This window comes from Prionailurus bengalensis, chromosome A2 (assembly GCF_016509475.1).
Source record: "Prionailurus bengalensis isolate Pbe53 chromosome A2, Fcat_Pben_1.1_paternal_pri, whole genome shotgun sequence".
NCBI classification, from domain to species: Eukaryota; Metazoa; Chordata; class Mammalia; order Carnivora; family Felidae; genus Prionailurus; species Prionailurus bengalensis.
Genome location: NC_057348.1, coordinates 56,086,399 through 56,107,175, shown reverse-complemented (window position 1 = coordinate 56,107,175; position 20,777 = coordinate 56,086,399). Strand labels below are relative to the sequence as shown.

At 53.0% G+C, this 20,777-nt stretch overlaps 1 protein-coding gene across 3 annotated transcripts in view; it reads right to left on the bottom strand.

Annotated features, from left to right (window-relative positions):
• The window catches only part of NUP210 (nucleoporin 210), a 107,402-nt gene that overhangs the window by 51,264 nt on the left and 35,361 nt on the right, over positions 1–20,777 (bottom strand). For all 3 annotated transcript variants that reach the window (XM_043588240.1, XM_043588238.1, XM_043588239.1), the window contains exons 7-14: positions 20,388–20,546; positions 19,740–19,808; positions 17,700–17,806; positions 16,573–16,713; positions 15,552–15,689; positions 14,398–14,553; positions 12,706–12,904; positions 7,737–7,882 (exon numbers count right to left, since the gene is read on the bottom strand). In XM_043588240.1, the coding sequence (XP_043444175.1) occupies positions 7,737–7,882; positions 12,706–12,904; positions 14,398–14,553; positions 15,552–15,689; positions 16,573–16,713; positions 17,700–17,806; positions 19,740–19,808; positions 20,388–20,546 (1,115 nt within the window). The remainder of the gene's footprint in view (positions 1–7,736; positions 7,883–12,705; positions 12,905–14,397; positions 14,554–15,551; positions 15,690–16,572; positions 16,714–17,699; positions 17,807–19,739; positions 19,809–20,387; positions 20,547–20,777) is intronic.

Below are 20,777 nucleotides of genomic sequence, written 5' to 3'. Positions count from 1 at the left end.
CCACTGACCCTGTCCCCTTACCTACTCCTTTCTCCAAGAAGCCCCCACTTCCTCCCTCACCCCATGACTCCCAGCCTGCCAGGGCAGACAGCTCATTCTCTGGTCCCTGTTTTGCCTCATGTCAGCATACTGCAAGGAAATGATTGGTCTGGGGACCTACCTCCCTGATCAGCCTAAGGGCTCATTAAAGGTAGGGCCTGCTTTCTTCTATAACCACAGCAATCAAACTGTATGAGAAATGAAAAATGTAGAGAAAACAAGAATATTTTTTTAAAAAAGACAGGGGAAATTACAACGACTCTGTGGTACTATTTCTTTTTTTTTTTTTTTTAATGTTTATTTATTTTTGAGAGAGACAGACAGAACATGAGCAGGGAGGGGCAGAGAGAGAGGGAGACACAGAATCCGAAGCAGGCTCCAGGCTCTGAGCTGTTATCACAGAGCCCGATGTGGGCCTCCAACTCACAAACTGTGAGATCATAACCTGAGCTGAAGTCTGATGCTTAACCAACTGAGCCACCCAGGTGCCCTGCCCCTAGATTCTTTTTTTTTTTTTTATGTGTATTTATTTTTTGAGAGAGAGAGAGAGAGAGACAGAACATGAGCAGAGGATGGGTCAGAGAGAGAGGGAGATACAGAATCCGAAGCAGGCTCCAGGCTCTGAGCTGTCAGCACAGAGCCCGATGTGGGGCTTGAACCCATGAACCATGAGATCATGACCTGAGCCAAAGTCAGATGCTCAACCAACTGAGCCACCTAGGTGACCCCGTGATACTATTTCGTAGCCACATGATTAGCAAGAATCTAAAAGTTTGAGCACACACTGTGCTGGTGAGTATGCAGGGAAATGTGCACTCTTTTTAAAGAATTTATTCAGTTACTCACTTTTTTACTTAACTTTTTATTGAGATATAATTGACATATAACATAGCATTGGTTTCAGATGTACAGCATAACAATTTGATATTTGTATAGAGACTTGACCTTTGAACTACGCAGGGGTTAGGGGTGCTGACCCACCCAGCACGTCAAAAGTCTACATGTGACTCTTGACTCCCCCAAAAAGGAACGGAGGTGAGATTTCTAAGTATCTCTTTTTTTTTTTAAGTTTTATTTACTTATTTTGAGAGAAGGGCAGAGAGAGAGGGGGAGAGAGAATCTGAAGCAGCCTCTGCACTGTCAGCTCAGAGCTTGACGCAGGGCTCAAATTCAGGAACCATGAGACCACGACCCAAGCTGAAACCAAGAATTGGATGCTTAACTGGGCCACCAGGCACCCCTAAGTATCTTTCTGATATAGCTTTAACTCTGGAACTATATAACTTACATATACATAATAGTAAAAACAAAAACCAAACCCTAAAACTGACACCTGGAAACAGACCAATGTGTCTGACAGATGGGTCATTACAAAGCTGCAGTGACTAAGTGTGTGCCTGTCCCCTACTCTTGGCCTAAATGATACCTTAACCTCTCATGATTCCCAACGTCTTTTAGAACAAGAGTTACAAACACCTGTTCCTCTGACTGCCTTTCAACAGCTGGCGAGGGTGGGGGTCCACGGAGCCGGTTCCTAAGGTGGAATCAGCACCAGGCAGTAAAGGGCGCCAGGATCCATCAGCTATGTCTGCTGTGGGCACGGCACAGATGCACACAGGTGCCGTGTCTGCATTAGCCCAGAGTCCACTGGGCAGGGGCCGCTTCTGGTTCAGAATGGCCAGCATGCTGGGAGTATGGAGGCTACCGCTAACACAGATCGAGGGAGTCCTTAGTTTAATGCCTAGAACGTAGAGTACTTGACAGCTATGTCCACGTCTGGCTCTCCCAAGCTCTCCTCTCCAAGAATCCTCGGAGCCCTGAGTGTTGGTGCTGCTTGAGGCAGAACATCCAGTCTCCCACCCCTCTTCGGGTAGAGACCAGAATGTATTGCTGGGATGTCATAAAGCCTGGGCTGAACCAAAGCATCCCAGCGCTCAGACAGAGCCAGCCCCTTCCATTTTGGCCCCGCATGTGTGAACTCCACTCACTGTAGGGTGTTAGTCTATTTCTGTAGTCACCTGCCAGGACTGGGGTGACGGACCCACCCCTCAGGGCCCCCTGACCCTTCACCTAACTCCCTCCATGCCCTCACCCCCACGGCGGCTGTGTAATTCCTCAACTGCCAAGAACCTGACGTCCTCACAGACTCAGCCAACCACCTGGCTGTCACCCGTAGTCCTGGACCCAGAGCAGTGCCCCAGCCAGTTGCCACCTCGCTACGGAGGGGAGTCACCGGAGTGACAGCTTTAAGATGCACACGCCCTCAAGGGGCACAGGGTGACGATCTGCTGAGGCCTACAGGGACTTACATTAAACCCTTAGCAAAGAAAGGGAATCACTTGTCAATGAGAATTCTGTCCTTTTAACTTTTTTTTTTCCAGTATTTTTCTGAATTTGCTATTGGTTATCAACCCTCCAGGAATCCCCCCCTGCACACATATGCACGTGTGTAGACGCAGGCAATTTCAAAAACCCCGGGGGGCCCCCACCCGCAGACTCTGCCTTGTTGCATGCCCAGATTTTGAAACCATCAAGATAGCCCTTTTTCTGCATGTGAATGGCCAAGCATGACCAGGGCCTTTGACTTTTCCCACTCCACTCAGGCCTCTTTGCTCAAACATCACCTCCTCCAAGAGGCCTTCTCTGATCCCGTAAGGCAGAACCTCTTGTCACCTGCTACCTCCTTTCCCGCTCAACTGCCCTTATTACTACCTGCCATCACTTTGTATGTAGTCATTTGTTTCTGTCGCCACAACTAGAATGAAGTTGTTACTGGCTAGCTGTGTGACCGCAAGCAGGTTAACCTCTAGGAGGCTCAGTCTCTGCATTCTGTACCACAGAGATTCAAGGAGTTGGGGGCAGGGGGTGCCTGGGTGGCTCAGTCGGTTAAGCCTCTGATCTTGACTTTGGCTCAGGTCATGGTCTCATGGTGTGTGAGCTGGAGACCCACATCGTGCTCTGGGCTGACAGTGCAGAGCCTGCTTGGGATTCTGTCTTTCCCTCTCTGTCTCAAAATAAGTAAATAAATTGTTTAAAAAAGAGATTCAAGGGAATGTGAATGAAAGCCCCAAATACATGTCCAGCAACACGGGCTCAAGAAATGACCTGAGCTAGGGCACCTGGGTGGCTCAGTCATTTGAGTGTCAGACGTCAGCTCAGGTTGTGCTCTCTCGGTTCATGAGTTTGAGCCCTGCATCAGGCTCTGCACTGACAGCTCAGAGCCTGCTTCGGATCCTCTGTGCGGTCTCTGCCCCTCTCCCACTCGCATAATGTTCAAACATAAGTGAACATTAAAAAAAAAAAAAATGGCCCGTGCTATTATCAAGTATGGAAAACATGAATCCCAGCAAAGTGAAGCAACGTGTCCAAGTGTATCCAGTCTGTTCCGACTGCAGATCCCCTGTTCTTCCCCGTGTGTCGATGCTACAACCAGCAAAACTTCACTGTGGGCAAAGCAGGTCACTGTAAACCCTGCTAAAGGATTTTTTTTTCCCACCACCAGCCCAAAGGGAAAGACTGTGTAAAGGCACCACACGTCCTATAATTAACAGCTGCCAAACTATGAATTACCACCTTCGCGTGTAATTCTCCTCGCATTCAGGCATAAACGGGCCAGAGAATTCTGTGCCAGGGAGAAAGGTTAATAATCACCACTGCTAACGAAGGACGCTCATAAATCATAAGGGCTCCTCAGTGGATGTCAGAGCACAGATACTTGAAGGGGCAAAGCCAGAGAGGAGAGGGCCTGTGCACGTCAGACCAGACGTCTACTCCGGGCCTCGGTCTCCTGATTTGCAGAACAAGAGGGTGAGACTAAACATCCAGAGGCCCTTAGCGCGGACGGTTTACATTTCTAGCAGATGGAACGCACGCACCCCTTCTCAGGATACTCACGCTTGATCTAGGACCAAAAGACAGCAGGAGAGGGGCGGGGTGGTTGGAAGTGAAGGCCCCACTTCCCCCGGCTATCCCAGCAGCTCCAGGGTCATCGTGTTCAGGCGTACTGAACGGCTCCATCGTGGGAACGGGGAGCCAGGGGGGGTCCTCACACCCGGGCACTGGGGGCTCCCAGAGAGTAACCTGCACGGGGGTCAAGGGTCTCCAGATCCCTGCAGCAGACAAAAGCTGAAGAGTACCTGGGGTGTGGACCGCGGAGGGAATAAGGTAGCCAGCAAGCACAAGGCCTCCATAGTCCAAACAGACGGAGGAAGGTACATGTAAGCCGGGGGTGGGGGCCAGAGCTGAGCGGTGCCCATCTTATGTGTGGACCTGATTTTGTCCTCCCCTGACCTTCACCAGCTGCCCACTGCTGGGTGAGAACAGAATAAATATCTAGCCCCTAGCCCAGCATTCAAAACCCTCCTTGATCTGACCCAGGGAGACTTCCCAGCCTCTTACCTCACCCGAGATATACTATTTCCAGTGCCCTCAGCAGCCAAGCTTCCTGCCTCCATGCCCGGCTTCTCCTTCTGTGTTCACTGGTGACCTGTCCCCCTCGGGACTCCTCCTTATCTCTGTCATGCTCATGTGCCTCCCCCACAGACCAGTGGCCACCCAGGGCACAGTATGGGACTTCACCTGGGATCTCTGTCTCCCCAGCCTGGACTGTACCAACAAAGTGCCCAGGGACAATCTGCAGGGTAAATTGACGGATGGACAAGCAAACAGTCACTGATAGTTGCTTTCCTAGTTTCTATGCTCCCCTCTTCCTTAAAGAAAAGAACCCTCATTTTGTTAGGGTAGAAAAGTATCTAGCTAAAATATTTCCCAGTCTCTGTTGAAGCTAGGTATGGCCAATGGATTTAGTTCTGGCCAGTGAGATGCAGGTAGAAACTGTTCTTTTAAACTCCTGACAAGGCTACTACAAGAAGCTAACTTAGCTGAAAGGAAAGCTCTTTCCTCTTTTAGCTATGTGGGATACAGATGTGATAGCTGGAGCTCCAGCAGCTATTTTAGACTGTGAGACAAACTTGGGGATGAAAGCCATATACTAGAATGAGGAAAGACAGAAGAAACCTAGGTCCCTGATACTATGGAACTGTCACACTAGCCCCAGGCAAGACCTCTCACGTGAAAGAGAAATAAACTCTCTTTTGGCTAAGACACTGTTTTAGGTTTTGTTACATGTAAATAAACCTGATCTTAACTGTTATCAAGACAGAAGAAAGATAAAAAAAAAGAAAGTCATATCTTTCTCCTACAGCTTGTCTAGTCAGGAAGCCTTGACTGGGGACACGTCTACATTATCTTCACCCTTAATCCCACCTCAGGACAGTGAGCTCAGTCGGTGCCCTCTGATGCTTCAGCCACACACCCCAGATAATCGGGATGTCTGGTCATAAAGCAAGCACCCAGGAAGAGCCCTGAAGAATCTCTCCTCAGGGTCCTAGGGAAACCGCACCTCATGGAAGGCTCCGGCAGGGGCTCCTCAAGAGTGACTGACGCCATCTCAGGGAGGTCGATCCTCTTGAAACCTGTTCTCTGAGCCCTCAGTGCTTCCTGATCAGTGAGGGGATCCCGACTTCCTAATTTTACATTGCCACCCTCCCTTCTTCTACCCTCCCTATCACCCTCTCCTTCCTTCCTTTTTCCATGGTATGCATTGGCTTATTACTGTCTCCACCTCTGTCTCTGCTAGAATGTCAGTTCGTGAGGGCAGGGATTTCTGTGTGTTTTTTGCTCTGTTGTATCCCTAAGGTGTAGAGCCGGGACTGGTGTAGTAGGTATTCATATAAATTTTGGTGGCGGGGGGGGGGGGGGCGGTCAGGAGACCTGGCTCCAGTCCTGGCTGGTAAGCCTGGACACATTTGCCCACTCATTCATTCTAAACAAAACAACCCTTCTCAAATAATACCCACTTCTGGGTATTTAACCACAGGAAAGGAAAACACTAACTCAAAAAGATATTTGCACTCCTGTGTTCATTATAGCATTATTTACCAAGATACGGAAATAACTTAAGTGTCCATTGATGCATGAATAAAGATGATACACACACACACACACACACACACACACACACACACACACAGAGGAATATTATTTAACCCTAAAAAAGAAGGAAATCTCCTATTTGCAACACCATGGATGGACCTTGAGGGCATTATGCTAAGCGAATTAAGTCAGACAGAATAAGACAAGCACCGTATGATCTCACTGATATGTGTAATCTAAAAAAAAAAAAAGAAAGAAGTCACAGATACAGAGAATAGATTGGTGGTTGCTGCGGAGGGGTGTGGGGCAGGAAATGGGTGAAGGGAGTCAAAAGGTAGAAACTTCCAGTTATAAAATAAATAACTCACGGGGATGTAATGCACAGCATGAAGCCTGCAGTTAATAATACCGTATTGTATATTTGAAAGTTGCTAAGAGTAGATCTCAAAAGTTGTCACCACAAGAAAAAGATGTGTACCTTCGGTGCTGGATATTAACCAGACTTACTGCGGCGATCATTTCACAATATACACAAATATTGAATCATTATGTCATACACCTGAAACTAATATAATGTTATATGTCAATTATACCTCAATTGAAAAAAAAAAAAGGAAAAAAAAAAAACCTGTTGGTGGTTATCTGCTCTGTATCAAACACCATGCTCCAGGCTAGGGTTTCAGAGGTGAAAGGCTCTAATCTCACGGACCCTGCTTCTAATGGGTGAGAGAAACATGGGGGAAGAAAACATGTTGCCGAAAACCAAGGGGACCAGAACTGTCCTGCAGGCTGGAGCTGGGGGTCAGGGAAATGTAAGCCCTGACTGTCCCAGCCCAGGAGGCCCCCCGGGACAACCCTTTTGCCCCCTGAAGGAGGAGCTGACTCACCCTCTCTGGGCCTCCTGTGTGAGAGGCAGGCTTTGCATTCGGTCCACTTCCTGCGGTGGGGCCTGCGTGAAGCCTTCCCATCTACCCTTGGAGGAAGGTCTGGTTCTCTTTCATCTGTATTTTAAACTAACCCTTACTGAGCACTCACTACCTCCCAGGCACTGTTCTAAGCCCCTCTCATTCACTAGCCCCGCTAATCCACACCATAACCCTATGATTTAGGTGCTGTATTAGCCCCATTTTACAGGCAGGGAAACAGAGGCCCAGAAAATTAAACTAGTCAATGCCACCGAGTTGGTGTCAGACCTGGATTCAAACTCAGCAGTCAGTGTCAAAGCCGAGGCAGTGAGTTCTGAGCTCTGAAGGCCTCTCGCCACAGAGAGATGAAGGGGGACTCACACACCAGCTGGGTACCTGATGTCAGGCAGGCACCAGAATCCTCTGCAGACAGCATTTCATCCCCACAGATGTCAACGATCACCTTCTGCCATCAGGGAGGCCCTGCTCTTTCTACACACTTCCTGATTTCAGTTTGATGACGATAGGGAGCGGGAGCTATTCCAAAAGCTATTCTGACCAATCAAGGTTTAAAAAAAAAAATTTTTTTTATGTTCCATTGTATATTTCAGAGAGAGAGAAACAGAGTGTGAGCAGGGGAGGGGCAGAGAGAGACAGAATCGGAAGCAGGCTCCAGGCTCCGAGCTGTCAGCACAGAGCCCGACGCGGGACTCAAACTCACGAACAGTGAGATCGTGACCTGAGCCAGAGTCAGACACTCAACCGACTGAGCCACCCAGGGGCCCCACCAATCGGGTTTTAATACAAATTTGCCAGAGCAACTGAATTATTCACATCAAGGGGAAGAGGTGGGCTCACCTTGAGGGGCAGGTAGGCAGCGATGGTGATCCGGGCACTCAGGTGGATGTGGCCATGTTTGTAGCTCACAAGGAGCGTGGTGTAGCCCTGGGCCTCCGCTCTCACCTTGACCCCGCTGCAGTGCTCAGACCCTGGCTGCAGCCTCCCTGTAAGAAGAGAACCAAACGATCCCTGTGAACTTGCCTTTGCCAAGAAAAACATGACAGGCTGACAGCCCCTCCTTCATCCTGGGCTTGATACACAATCTAACTTTTTTAACTGAAAAATCTGAACTGGGGCGCCTGGGTGGCTCAGTCAGTTAAGCGTCCGACTTCGGCTCAGGTCATGATCTCACGGTTCGTGGGTTCGAGCTCCGCATCGGGCTCTGTGCTGACAGCTCAGGGCCTGGAGCCTGCTTCGGATTCTGTGTCTCCCTCTCTCTCTGTCCCTCCCCCACTCGCACTCTGTCTCTCTGTCTCAAAAATAATAAATAAACATTAAAAAAAATTTAAAAAAATCTGAAGTATAATTCCCATACCAAAATACACTTATCATAAGCATACCATTCATAATGATATTTTTTTCCCCCACCAACTGAACACACCCTGTATCTAGAGAAACACTATGACCTGTATCCCTGAATCTCATAGATCCCATAGATCCCATAGATCTTTCTGGTCACTAGCTCTCCCCAGAGGAAAACCACTGTCACCTGACTTCTAACAGCTTAATTTTGCTGGCTTCTATATTTTACATGAAGGGAGTCACCGAGCATAAACTCCTGTGCGTCTATCCTCTTAAGCTCAACAACTGGTGGTGAGAGCTCTCCTTACACTTTGCATAATGTACATCTTTTATCCGCATTTGTAAATATGACTTCACTGTATGAATACATAGCGACCGATTTCCCCATGCTACTGCAAACATCTGGGTTGTTTGCAGAGTGGGGCTTTGAAGCAGGGTGCTGCTGTGAACACGTATGCGTGTTTTCTGGGGTGGACGCATTTCGGCATTTCTGCTGGGCGTATCCCTAAGAGTCCGGTATCTTCACCCCTAGTCCTTATTCCCCAGGAGCATGGGTATGTTTGTATATCATCATCGTTGCCAGATATGTTCCCTAAAATGGTTACATCAAACTATACTGTTCCTAGTTGCTGCACAGCATCCCTGCCAATACTTGGCGTTTTCCACAATTTTTAAAAAAGGCATTCTAGTGGGAGTGTAACGGTATTTTATTGTTTTGTTTCCAAACATTTAGAAAAAAATTCTGTGAAACCCCACATACCCATCCCCTAAATTCTACAATGAATATTTTGCTATCTTTCTGCTACCGCATATCCATCCATCCCCCTACCCATCTACCCACTGATCTTACTTTTTTTATGCATTTAAAAGTAAGTTGCAGGCATCAGTACACTTCATTCCAAATGCTTTAGCATACATATAATTATCCACAGTCCGGTTTTTCTTCATGGTTCTCTTTCCCGAAGGTCAAATTTACACATAGTGAAACAGTACAGATCTTAAGTGGACCATGCCATGAGTTCTGACAGACGCGTCTACCTGTGAAGCCCTAACCTCTACCACGATGCGGGACACGACCTATCCCCACGGTTCCCTCCTGCTCCTTCTCAGGCAATCCCCGCTCACCCCTTTCCCTGGAAGCAAGCATCATGGTTTAAGGGTTTGGGGGTTTTATTAAATAATAATTTTATTGAACTATAACTCACATGTCACAGAATCACCCATTTATTTTTTTTAGCTTTTTTTTAATGTTTGTTTATTTTTGAGAGAGAGAGAGAGAGAGAGAGAGAGAGAGTGAGCAGGAGTGGGGCAGAGAGAGAGAGGGAGACACAGAATCCGCAGCAGGCTCCAGCCTCCGAGCTGTCAGCACAGAGCCCGGTGCGGGGCTCGAACTGATGAACCACGAGATCATGACCCAGGCCGAAGTCTGACGCTTAACCGACTGAGCCACCCAGGCCCCCCAGAATCACCCATTTCGAGTGCACACACAATTCAGTGGTTTTTTAACACGTTCACAGAGTTGGGCAACTACCACCACTAATTCTAGAACATCTCATCTCCCAAAACGAAACCTGCACCCATGGCCAGTGGCGCCCTACCCTCTCCAGTCCCCGGCAGCCACTGCTGTACTTTCCATCTCTCTCCATGGAGATAGGTGTGCCCCCCACTGCACGTCAATGAAGCGCATTATTTGGGTCTGGCGGCTGTCACGCATCATGTTTTTGAAATTCATCTATGCTGTCCCATGATCAGTAAGCCGGTTCCTTTTTATTGCAGAATACTGTGCTGCGAGGGTGTCCCACAGTCAGTCTGCTCATCCATTCACCAGCTGAGGAGCACTGGCGATGTTTCTAGGTTGGGGCGATCATGGAACAGAGCACGCTGTTGTGTCAATGGCCACCACTGTGGCCAGGGCAGAAGTCCCCGCACCGCCAGGAAGGGTGGGCTATAGAGTCCACGGGCAGAGCCCACGAGCCCCGGAAAACTGCAGCTCTGCCCAGTGGGCCTGTGTCCACAATCACACACAGCGAATAGGGCAATGCTAGGTCTGAGGGTGGACCCTGCTGGCTTCCGGTCGGGTTCAGAGAGGCTGGGCGAATGCTCTCCTGGACTCGGCCCTGAATATGAGATAGGACGCCGGGTCCTCTGCAGAGCTGGGAAGTGGGTGCTGGGGAGTGGGGGCAGGGCGGCCTGAGCGTGATGCCCTCTGCCCCCTGCCCCAGCCTGCCTGGTGTAGAGACTCAGCACTCCCCGAGTGCCAGGCTCTCCCGACCTCTGCCCTGACCTGGGGCCGAACTTGGAACGTGTCACTCCCTCTGCGGTCTCTGGCTCCTGACCTACTCTTCCTGCTTCTCAGAACACTCTTCTCCCAATTTTCCCCCTCTCATCCTTCAGGTTCAGCTCTCACTTCATTTAAGCAGCCTTCCCAGACATCCCCAAACTGGCTTAGGCACCCAACTTCTGCACGTTTCTGCCAAGGAATATGTTCAGGTTTTCCTGCCAAGTGCACGCCCAGGGGTGGGACAGAACTCACGGTCCCTGTGCTCGCCCGCTGGCCCACTCCGTCCCAGGCACGGTAAATGCCTGTGGAACCACCTGTCTTGGTTGTTGGTGGGCCATGAAGGAGACACCACGCGTCTCGTGTTCACCAGGAACCCCCAGAGCACAGCACTTACTAGGTGCTCAGCGAACAGGCTGCTGAAAACCAGCCGAGGCTGGGAGCAGAGCAAGGGCCAGGGCGGAGCAGGAGCCCAGGTGTCGCAGCACCCCGCCAAGCCCGGAGCCCTGGGGCTCCATCAAAGGCTTGCAGTGGTGCCCACGGCCAAACAGCTTCCAAGGGGGCTTCAGCGATGAGGACAAGGAGGAAATGGGACCCCAGCTGCCAACTCCAGCAGGAAGAAAGTGGAGCCCCAAACTCACCGAGAGGGGTCTTGGGGCCTGGGGCTGCAGCCACTGAGGGACCCATCACGTGTCCTCTCAACCAGGCAATCTCAGCTGAGACAGACAGACAGAGAAGGAAGCCTAGCGTGGGGATACATCTGCCCCCAAGCACCTGTTCCATGAGCCTCCTGGGCCCCAGACAGATGTCACTCAACCCGCTGGCCCCACCTGGTCACCGGCCCCACAGGTCCTCTGGACGCCTGCATCTCTGTGGCTAGGCTAGGCTCCAGGTTAGAAGGTATGTATTTCTCATATAGCCTGGACCCTATACGCGAGGCTTCACCAAGCCACACGTACTCTACACCAAGGGACATTCCAGGAGCTTTCTGAGGGAAATTTTGACGCCACGGGTTTTGGTCTCGGCTGCCACCTTCAGAACCAATCTCCTTGAAACACGCTTCTTGCGCTGGGCTGAGGGACATTCGTTCGTAACCCTCACAGCTAGTGAGGAGCGGGTATCCCTATGGCTGGGCAACTTGTCCACCATCACACAGCCAATGTGAGGAAGAAGTGACGCTCAGACCCATAGCTGTGAATCCCAAACTTGTCCCCCATTCCCAGGACCTCCTGGGTGCCAAGCCGGTGCCTGGGCCGCGGCCTGCAGGCTCCCCTCCCGGACACACGTCGGGGGCAGCACAGGGGGGGCAGCTCCTCTCCTGCCTCAGCGGGCCTCTCTCTCCCTCACACGGAGGTCTTTATCCCGGGCGGCTGACCACCGAGGCCCTGCCCACCTGTTACTTCCAACCCCTCCCCGAACCTTCCTCCCTCACTGGATTGTCAGTCCTTGGCTTTCTTCATCCACAGGAATCCCCTCGCTGCCCCGTCTCCACCTCTCAGGGGATGATGGCTCCACGGTCAGTGTCAGACACACCCAGGTCTGTATCCCACCCTCACCTGTGCCCTTGTGTGACCTTGAGCAGCTAGCTAGTGAAGAGCAGCTCCCTGTCTCTTCATCTGACACGTGGGCCAACCACAGCCCGCCCTCCCACGAAGTCTGATGCGTCACACACACACGCTGAGTGCTTACTCTGCACCTGGTGGGGTTGACGTTCTTTAAACTGACTGCCACCGCCACCATTACCACCGACATCACCACCGAAGCCCCGCGGGGCAAGCCAAAGAGGAAAGGTCAATGTGCATTGAGGGGTGGACATGCTTCATGCCACCAAGGTGTCAGGATTCTGTCACCAGCCAAAGTCCCTACCGACAGGTATCCCGAGTACCTACTGCAAATCCAGGCACTGCAAAGGGCACGAGGACATGCGATTCTATTTAAGATGACACCCATTTTAGAGATGTGGCAACTGAGGGCTCCCAAAGCCCAATGACAGGGTGGGTCACACGATGGGCAGGAGCCGGACCAGACCACTGCTGATGGTGGACAAGGGGACACATGTCATTCCTCAGGCTATGAAGCCCCCCCCCCCCCCACCGCTGTCTCAAGCCCTCCAGTGGGCAATCAGGGGCAGCCCCTGTTGAGAACTTAGGCATTCTGTCTGGTGCCCACTCATCAGTGCTGGCTCACCTGGGAGTGGCTGGAACACGCCCTGGTTCTCCACCTCGATCGCCAAGTCGAAATGGGAGCAGTCGCTTAGGGTGACCACCTCGTCGGCCCCACCAGGAATGAGGCCGTTGATCCTCAGCGGCAGCTCCAAGGTCTGGCCCACGCGTGCCTCCACCTGGCACGGCGCGAACTCCATGCTGCTGGGCTCGATCACGTACACCTGCGGGACAGCGGCGTGGACTGAGGTCATCGGGCTCCGCGGGAGAGGAAGGGTCTGTGCTAGTGTTTCCTAAGAGCTGCCGTGCACTGGGCACTGAGGACACGTCAGTGGGAAGACTGAGCTGGGAGGACAGGTGTGTGCACTGAATTGGGGGACAGAGCTGTCAGGGAAGGTCGCTCTGATAAGGTGACCCAGGAGCTCAGACCTGAGAGCCATGTCAGACGCAGCCAGACAGAAGTGTAGGGGGAAAACATTCTGGGAAGCAGAGACAGTCAGTGCAAAGGTCCTGAGCCACGTACCAGCTCAGCTTGCTGGAGGAATATAAAGAAGGCCACAATACAGGGTGAGAGAGGCATCATCACCCACAGATGACAGTTCTATAGAACAAAACTTGTCACACTCCAGGTTCTGTTCTAAAAACACTGCTAATTCATTCAGTGCTCTCGGGCTCTTTGTTAAGATTTTATTAGCCATCTCTACTTGAGAAAACCTGGACGGTGGGTCTGAGCCGGGCAGCCTGGCCTCTGGGGCCATTACACAGTCTCTCGAGGAACCGTCCCCAGGCTGCTGAGCAACTGGATGAAAGGTGGCACGTGTACTGAGATTAAGGAAACTCAGGGGGAGGAGGACAGTGGTCACAGTTCATCCATAATGTGACAATCATGCTGTAGCTAAAGGGTCTCGGTTACGACCCTTTTTACGTGAGAATGAGATCGATCCTTAGGAGTGTGTGTGTGTGTGTGTGTGTGTGTGTGTGTGTCTATGTGGATCCAGATATAAAGACCAGGACAACCTGTCCATCCACGTCCCAAATAATATACGAGCAGGTTGAGACTGGACACGCTGTGTAAGGAGATTTGACTTCTGCCTAAGTGAACTCATAGAGGTAGGTGGAGGTCGGGGTCAGGGTCAGGAAGTCAGAAGGCCAAGGTGGATGGCAGTGACTCATACCCACCACCCACGGCCTTCGCCACGTGAGTTGGTCCTGCACCACCTGGGGTCAACAGCCAGGTGCAGGGCTCCAGTACAGAGAAGGAAATGAGTCAGAGCCAGGTCTCACGGAGTCTGGGGCCTCCCTTTGACCATGAATTTGCCAACGCTCAGCAGCACTTCTGACTTGGAGATTTCATTCCTTTCAGGTCTGAGGACTTTTCTAGAATGACCCCTTGGTTACCTCATGTCTTCTGTGTTCCCTGGTCTTCCTTCCAGAAACTCTCACTATGCTGACCCTGCCCCTTCTGGTCTCATCCCCTGCCTGGCAGGGGACGTCACACCCATCCCCCTGCTGTGACCTGAGCTCCTCAAGGGCGGGGCTGGGGCCTGACCCCCATCCCCCTGCCGGCCACCAAAACCCAGTCCAAGACTGAGGGCCGAAGTGCTTCTGAATAAGCCTGAAGGCTGGATGTGAGGAGGGGGGCTGGAGACCTCCGTCCTGTGCCTCTCCCCACGCCCAACCCCGCCCCCAAGCTGTCCGGGGGCCCCCGAGGTCTCACCTTCATCTCCCCAAAGTGGAGCGGGTTCTGCACGTCATGTGCCTGGATCACACTGAGTCCAGTGTTACTGCCTGTGGTCATGACGCCCTTGACGGTGACCATGGCCACCATGTGGCTTGACGAAGACCAGCTGAAGTTCCCACTCCCGCCGTGGGCCTGGGGAGGAAAACCAGTGCATCAGCCCGCCTGCCTGCCCGCGTGCTCTCTCTCTCCCTCCGTCCGTCTCTTCCTGCCGCACACTCACGCTCACTCTCTGACTCTCACGGTCAGCAGCCTCTCACCACCTGCAGCACCAGCCGACCCCCGGCTGGAGGCCGCCTCCCCACCTCGCTCTCTCTACCGGGTCTCATTTCCGGTCCTCATACTGTGGGGGCCTTGTGGCCGACACACACACACGCACACGCCCGTGACACTGGCCCCAGACCTGGCGGCACCCCCAGACCCAAGTGGGAGGACCCTGGGCCACACGGCAAGGTCCAGGAAGCTGCTTCCCCGACCAGGCACAGGCTCCCTCCCGGCACACAGCCCCCCCGCTGCTAGCCATCTCCCTTGAAGTACAGGCAGTCCAGTGGCTCCCCACATCGGAGGCCAGCACCCCAAGCCCTGGACAGGGACACACCTGAGTGAACAGGCAGCAGGTGCCGGTGACAGTCGTCACGGCCAGGGAGACAGCAGGGACAGTGCTGGCCACCAGGGCTCGAGCCCCCATGGGAGTCGGTCAGTGCCCGCTGACTGAGGCCAGGTGGGCGCGTGCATATCAAAGACCGAGAACACTTGATAGGTGACAGAGATGTTCTCGCCTTGAATTTCAAATTCTTCTCCTAGGATATTTACACTGCTTTTGGAAAACAACCTTTTTTTTTATCAGTATTATTTTATTTTTTAACAAAAACAAATGCTGAAGTTGAATGTGCCCTCGAGGCTTTCTTTATTGTGCTTCCTTGTCTGTTGATCTGGGTTTTTGTTTTTTCTGATTGCCAAAATATGATGCTGTGACGGACACCCCAGAAAGTAGAAAAAGCATAAAAAGTCCCCGATTTTAAATTCTCTCCGACCACTAGAAGGTAACAGTAAAACACACAGAATAGACAAAAAGCCCTAATCCCGTGGAAACCCCCAAAGGAGCGAACCCAGATGTGGGGTGTCACAGTTACCTTTATTGTGTACTGATAGGCGCCCGTCTTTGGTTGCCACGGAAACGTCAAGATGCTCGGATAGAGGGTGATGGGGACGTGAATTTCTACCTCCTGCTGGTTCCACACAGGTACCCGCAACGTGTGGACCCCTCCATCCTACAAGGGGGTAAGGGAGCTGCATGTCACCATGACAATCAGGTCATCAGAAGTTTTTGCACCCAAGCAGACCCCCACCCCTCCCCAGAGATCAGGTCACAAGGAGATTTTGTGATTGTCGGGGAGCAGGAAGGATGATGCCGGATACCCTCCAGCCTCCTCTGTCTCCATGGAGACAGCTTTCCACGGCTCTGTAACAGCCACTCAAGTAAATGCTGCCTGACTTCATCTTCACGGCACCCCAGGTGGGACGATGTGGTTATCCCACTTTACAGGCAGGAAAACTGAGGCATGGGGCATGAAAGCAACTTGCCCAAAACCCCCAGAGCTGAAGTAAGACTGGTAGGAATCGTTGTCTAACCCCCAGGCTGTTCTCTCTGCTGCCTCTAGCTGCCTCCTCCAGGTCCGGGGCAGGTTTGTGCAGGGTAGGAAGAGATCACCCGTCACCCATGCCAATTTCCCAATCAGTAAAAACCTGCTCACACCTAAAACTGACCGGCCTTTTAAATGAAAGGACCTGGAACGACCCAAGCAGCCAAAATGGCCAAAGGGATGCTCCTGGCTCCTGGCTGCAGCACAGCTAGACACACGGGCCCAGCGTGGTTTCCCCAACAGGGTTTCTGCCCCAATCCCAGAAGGGCAGACTCACCTTCACAGGGGCTGGCAAAGGGCAGGGGAAGAGGGGCACCCAGTATGGGGACGGGGGACAGGGAAAGCCCCAAGCCCCACCACCAGACAGCCCTCGAGAGCCCAGACAGAGGCGACCCTCACGGTACCCATGAGAGCAGCACACCAGGCTGAGCCGGGGGTCCCCGGCCTTCCAGGGCTCATGTCCGGCCTGGGAGGGCACGGGGGGTGAACACGGAGGGAGGTGCCAACTTGCCTGGTCCACCACGGAGGTGAGGGCTGCCTCGATAGCCGTCTGGCCCTTCTTTGTCGCCCTGACGTGATGGTACGAGCCATTCTGGGAAGAAGCGAGCACCTCAAAGAACTCAGGAGGTAACACGGTGTCGATGCGGAGATTCTGGAAGGGGGGCAGGATGGGTGAGAGAGGCGCTTCTGGGACGAGTCCGGAAGTCAGAATGCAGGAAAGGAGCAAGGTCAGGCCATGGGGCCGCCTGAGGCCCAGGGGCCTCAAAACCAGCAGACGAGCTGGGCGAGGCCCCAGAACTGAGCTCTGACCACTCTGGCCTTTGAGCCCTCCCAGGCCACCCTCCCCGCAGGGCCCGGGGACCCAGCGCTCCTGCTGCGATCACCCGGTGGTGCTCAAGCCCATGTCAGCTTTCTCAGACCCTGAGGTCCCAGCAAAGAAACCACTAAACACCAAACCACAAAAAAGGTCATGACTATCCACGAGAGCCTGACCCCCCCTCACCCCCAAAAAAGGGGGATCGTCAGGGTCCTTGTTCAGTAACACAAAGAAAGCAATAACCTGCAAAGCTGCCTAAGGGGGAACCTTGCCTCCTTCTCAAACCTCAGAAGCCGCCAGGAAGGTCCCAGATGGTCCAAATGAGGATCCTGGAAACCTCTCCTGAAGGAACAAAACGTGCCAAGACTCCTCTCCCCCCACCTATGTCTGCCGTTCCTTTCTAGAGCCAGAAAGCTAACGGATGTTGGCCTTGGTCACCTGGGACTTCCAGACAGAGTTATAGGTATTCCTGGCCCTGCAGGAAAAGATGCATCCTCAGCAGAGTGAGGTAAGTCTCAGGCTAATGACAAGGGAGCAGGAAGGCAGACAACGCTTGCTTCCCGTCACCGCCTCCTTGGACTGTGCTGCCTGTGGCTTCCTCTCCCCGCTCCAGCCCTACAGGGAGAGGGCCAGGGGTGCAGACTCCCAGGCTCACAACGTCCTGAGAAGCCCCCGGGATCCCACAGTGCTGTCTCCCATGGACCCGGCAGCACCACCAGGAATCACCAGACTCAGCTTGCCCGCGTGGAGGCCCTGCTGCTTTGGGCGCTGCTCTGGGAGACGCATCCCACACCCCGCCGGGCCCCGAGGCAGGCACTCACGTCAGACAGGTAGACCTTGTTGCTGGACTTGTCAAGCACTTCAATGGTAATTTCATACAGGCGGCCAGTCTCCAGCACCCACCTGTCACCAGGCTGGATGGCGAACCCTACAAAACAGGCAAGCAACAAAGCCTGACCACCCGGACCACAGGGGCGTGCAGCTGAGGAAGAGGATGGTACCAGGCACCATCAGCCCCAGGGCCCCGCAGCCGTTCACAACCTGCTCTCCTCCGAGGAGAAAGAACAGCTGCTGATCATGGTGAGATCTGACGCCCACCACCAACCTGAGCCCTCAGAACCTGAGGTGATCTCTCAGATGCCCAGGACCAACCTGAGCACATCCCTCACTGGCTGCTCAAGGGCTCACTCACACTTGATCGGATGGTCCACGGATGGTCTACACTAAATCCACAGTAGGTCTACACTCTGAACCTGCAGTGAGTCTACACTGAATCCACAGGAGGTCTACACTGTGAATCCACAGGGAGTTTACATCTGAATCCACAGTAGGTCTACACTCTGAACTCGCAGCGAGTCTACACTGAATCCACAGTAGGTCTACACTGTGAATCCATGAGTCTACATCTGAATCCACAGGAGGTCTACACTGTGAATCCATGAGTCTACACTGAATCCACAGAAGGTCTACACTGTGAATCCACAGTGAGTCTACACTGAATCCACAGGAGGTCTACACTGTGAATCTGCAGTGAGTCTACACTGAATCCACAGGAGGTCTACACTGTGAATCCGCAGTGAGTCTACACTGAATCCACAGGAGGTCTACACTCTGAGCCCGCAGTGAGTCTATGATCCAAATCCAAAGTGAGTCTACCTCTGAATCCACTGTGAGTCTATGCTGTTAATCCGCAGGACTTCTACCCACTGAATCCCCAGTAAGTAATGCTCTGAATCCACGGGGTTTTCCTCTGAGGCCTGGCACTGAGCATTCTACCCGGGTGAGCAGCCCTCCCTCCCAGGCCTCCGGCCGTGTTCCCACATGGGGCCACACCAGCTGCTGGCTGACCCCCAAGACGCCACGCGTTTTCTCACCACACCTGCGCCCGAGCTGTTACTTCGGCCAGGCTGACCTGCCTCGGAAGGAGCCACTCTGAAACACCTGCCTCGAACATCATCTCCCAGAGGCCTTTCCTCTGCACTCACATCTACTGGCTCTGGACCCCTGTCTTGTCACCATCTGTTCACACTGGTCTCTCCTGCGCGAGGACCTAAGCTTCCTCCCTCCAGAGCCCCGATGCCCAGCAGAGGCCAGACAGAGGGAAGGTACCAAGAAAATCTTTCTGAATAAATGAAGTCCCTGAGACACACAGGGCTCCCCTGCCAGGTGTCACTGCACGGTCAGCTGGGGTCCGCACCAAGCAGCAAGCTCACGTGGCGGCTAACAAGAGGACCCAAGGGGTTGCCGCGTGTCAGTCAAGTGCTGCCTGGCCTGAACCAGTTCAGTACGCTCAACAAGGAGTCAACTCCGAGGAAACACAAAGGAAGCACCGTCACTGTGACCAGGGGTGACACGTGTTGCGGACATCTGCCAAGCTGCGGTCAGTTACGGCAGCCCCTGGGCCCCGGCTCTGCCCCTATAGGTCCTCCAAGGCATAACTGCAGATTCCTCCCTTCCTCCCCCAAACACCTCCCCTTCCTCCCCACTGAGACTTTTACCAAGTGCCACACTGCTTTAGGGGCTCCTTTGTAACTGCGCTGCCCACTGGGGCCCCCGACCTCCAAATGGCCACAGCCACAGTCGGGTCTGGACAGAGCCTTGGAATAAAACCCAAGAAGGGACAAAGCCCTACTGACTCGACCGAAATATTTCTGTCTCTGTTGAGCCAGTCACCTACCCTGACCTTGGCCTACCCTCTGCTTGTCTGTGCATCAGTGGGGGAAGGACTAGGGAGCAGCCGGACAAGGACTGGCAGAGCTGGCCAGACTGAAGCACTTTCTAGGGAGCCGTTCCCTTTACTTGTATTTTTTAACTCCTATAAATAAACAACATCCAGGGGGACCCACGATGACCCAACTCACCCAGGTATCCAGGTTCAACCACGTAGATGGTGCTGTTGGGTAATCTAGAAGCACCCTGCATGCGGATACCTGAATTCTTAATTAAGGAACAAAACATAGGAAGGAAAACAGACTGGCTGGCAGGATTCAGCTGGCTTGGATGATTTGATTACCATCTAGACATCACAGGCAAAGGAGAGGGGATGAAAGCTTGCTCGCCTGAGGCCAAATAGAATAAGGCCATTTTCCAGAACCCAAGGGCCCAGCACACTTCCTATATGAGCAAAGGTGGATCTCTGCAAGAGACACTGGAGACCACGGGAGCAGGTCTAGGACAGGGACAACCCATGTGCCAGTGTGGAAACAGCCGCGGCCAGGCCCCTCGAATGAGGCTGCCCACGCCCAAGATGGTTCCGGAGGCGAGGAGCACGGCTCAGCTCCTGCCACCACCTCCCATCCGGGGAGCCTCTCCGGTGAGTCACCCACCGAGGTGAGCAATTCTACACGGCCGTGTTGCTATTTCGGTTCCTTCTGATTGTCAGACCTTGAGGGAAAACAGGGTTATTTTTAGCCTAGCCAAGCTTTCAGGGAGAAAAAGGGCTTCCCAACAGCAGATATCCCGCGTGGGGCACACATATGCACTTGCAGACTGGCCAGGGAAAAGGGTACTCCTGTGGCTGAGAACCAGGTTGCTCTGTCCCAGCTGCACTGCAGTGACCATCGACGTGTCCTGGTCCAAGACAGCCACGGGCCGGCTCGGGTCTCCCTCGGGGCTCGGGATGCTGTTCTGAAGCTGCAGCTCATACTGCTCGGAAGGCATTGAGAGCTCTGACCACCCGGAGTCAAAAAGGGGAGACAAGAGCAAAGACAGGAAACGTTAGTAGCCAATGTGGCAGTCCCGCCCCAAATCCCTGGAAGCGTCTCCCAGGGCTGCTGCTTAACGGACGGACTTTCCTTGTTTCTTCCTTCCTTTCTTCTTTCCTTCCTTCTTGCCCTCCCTCCTTCCCTCTCTGCCCCCCCTTCCTTCCCTCCCTCCGTTCCCTCCCTTCCCTCTCCCTC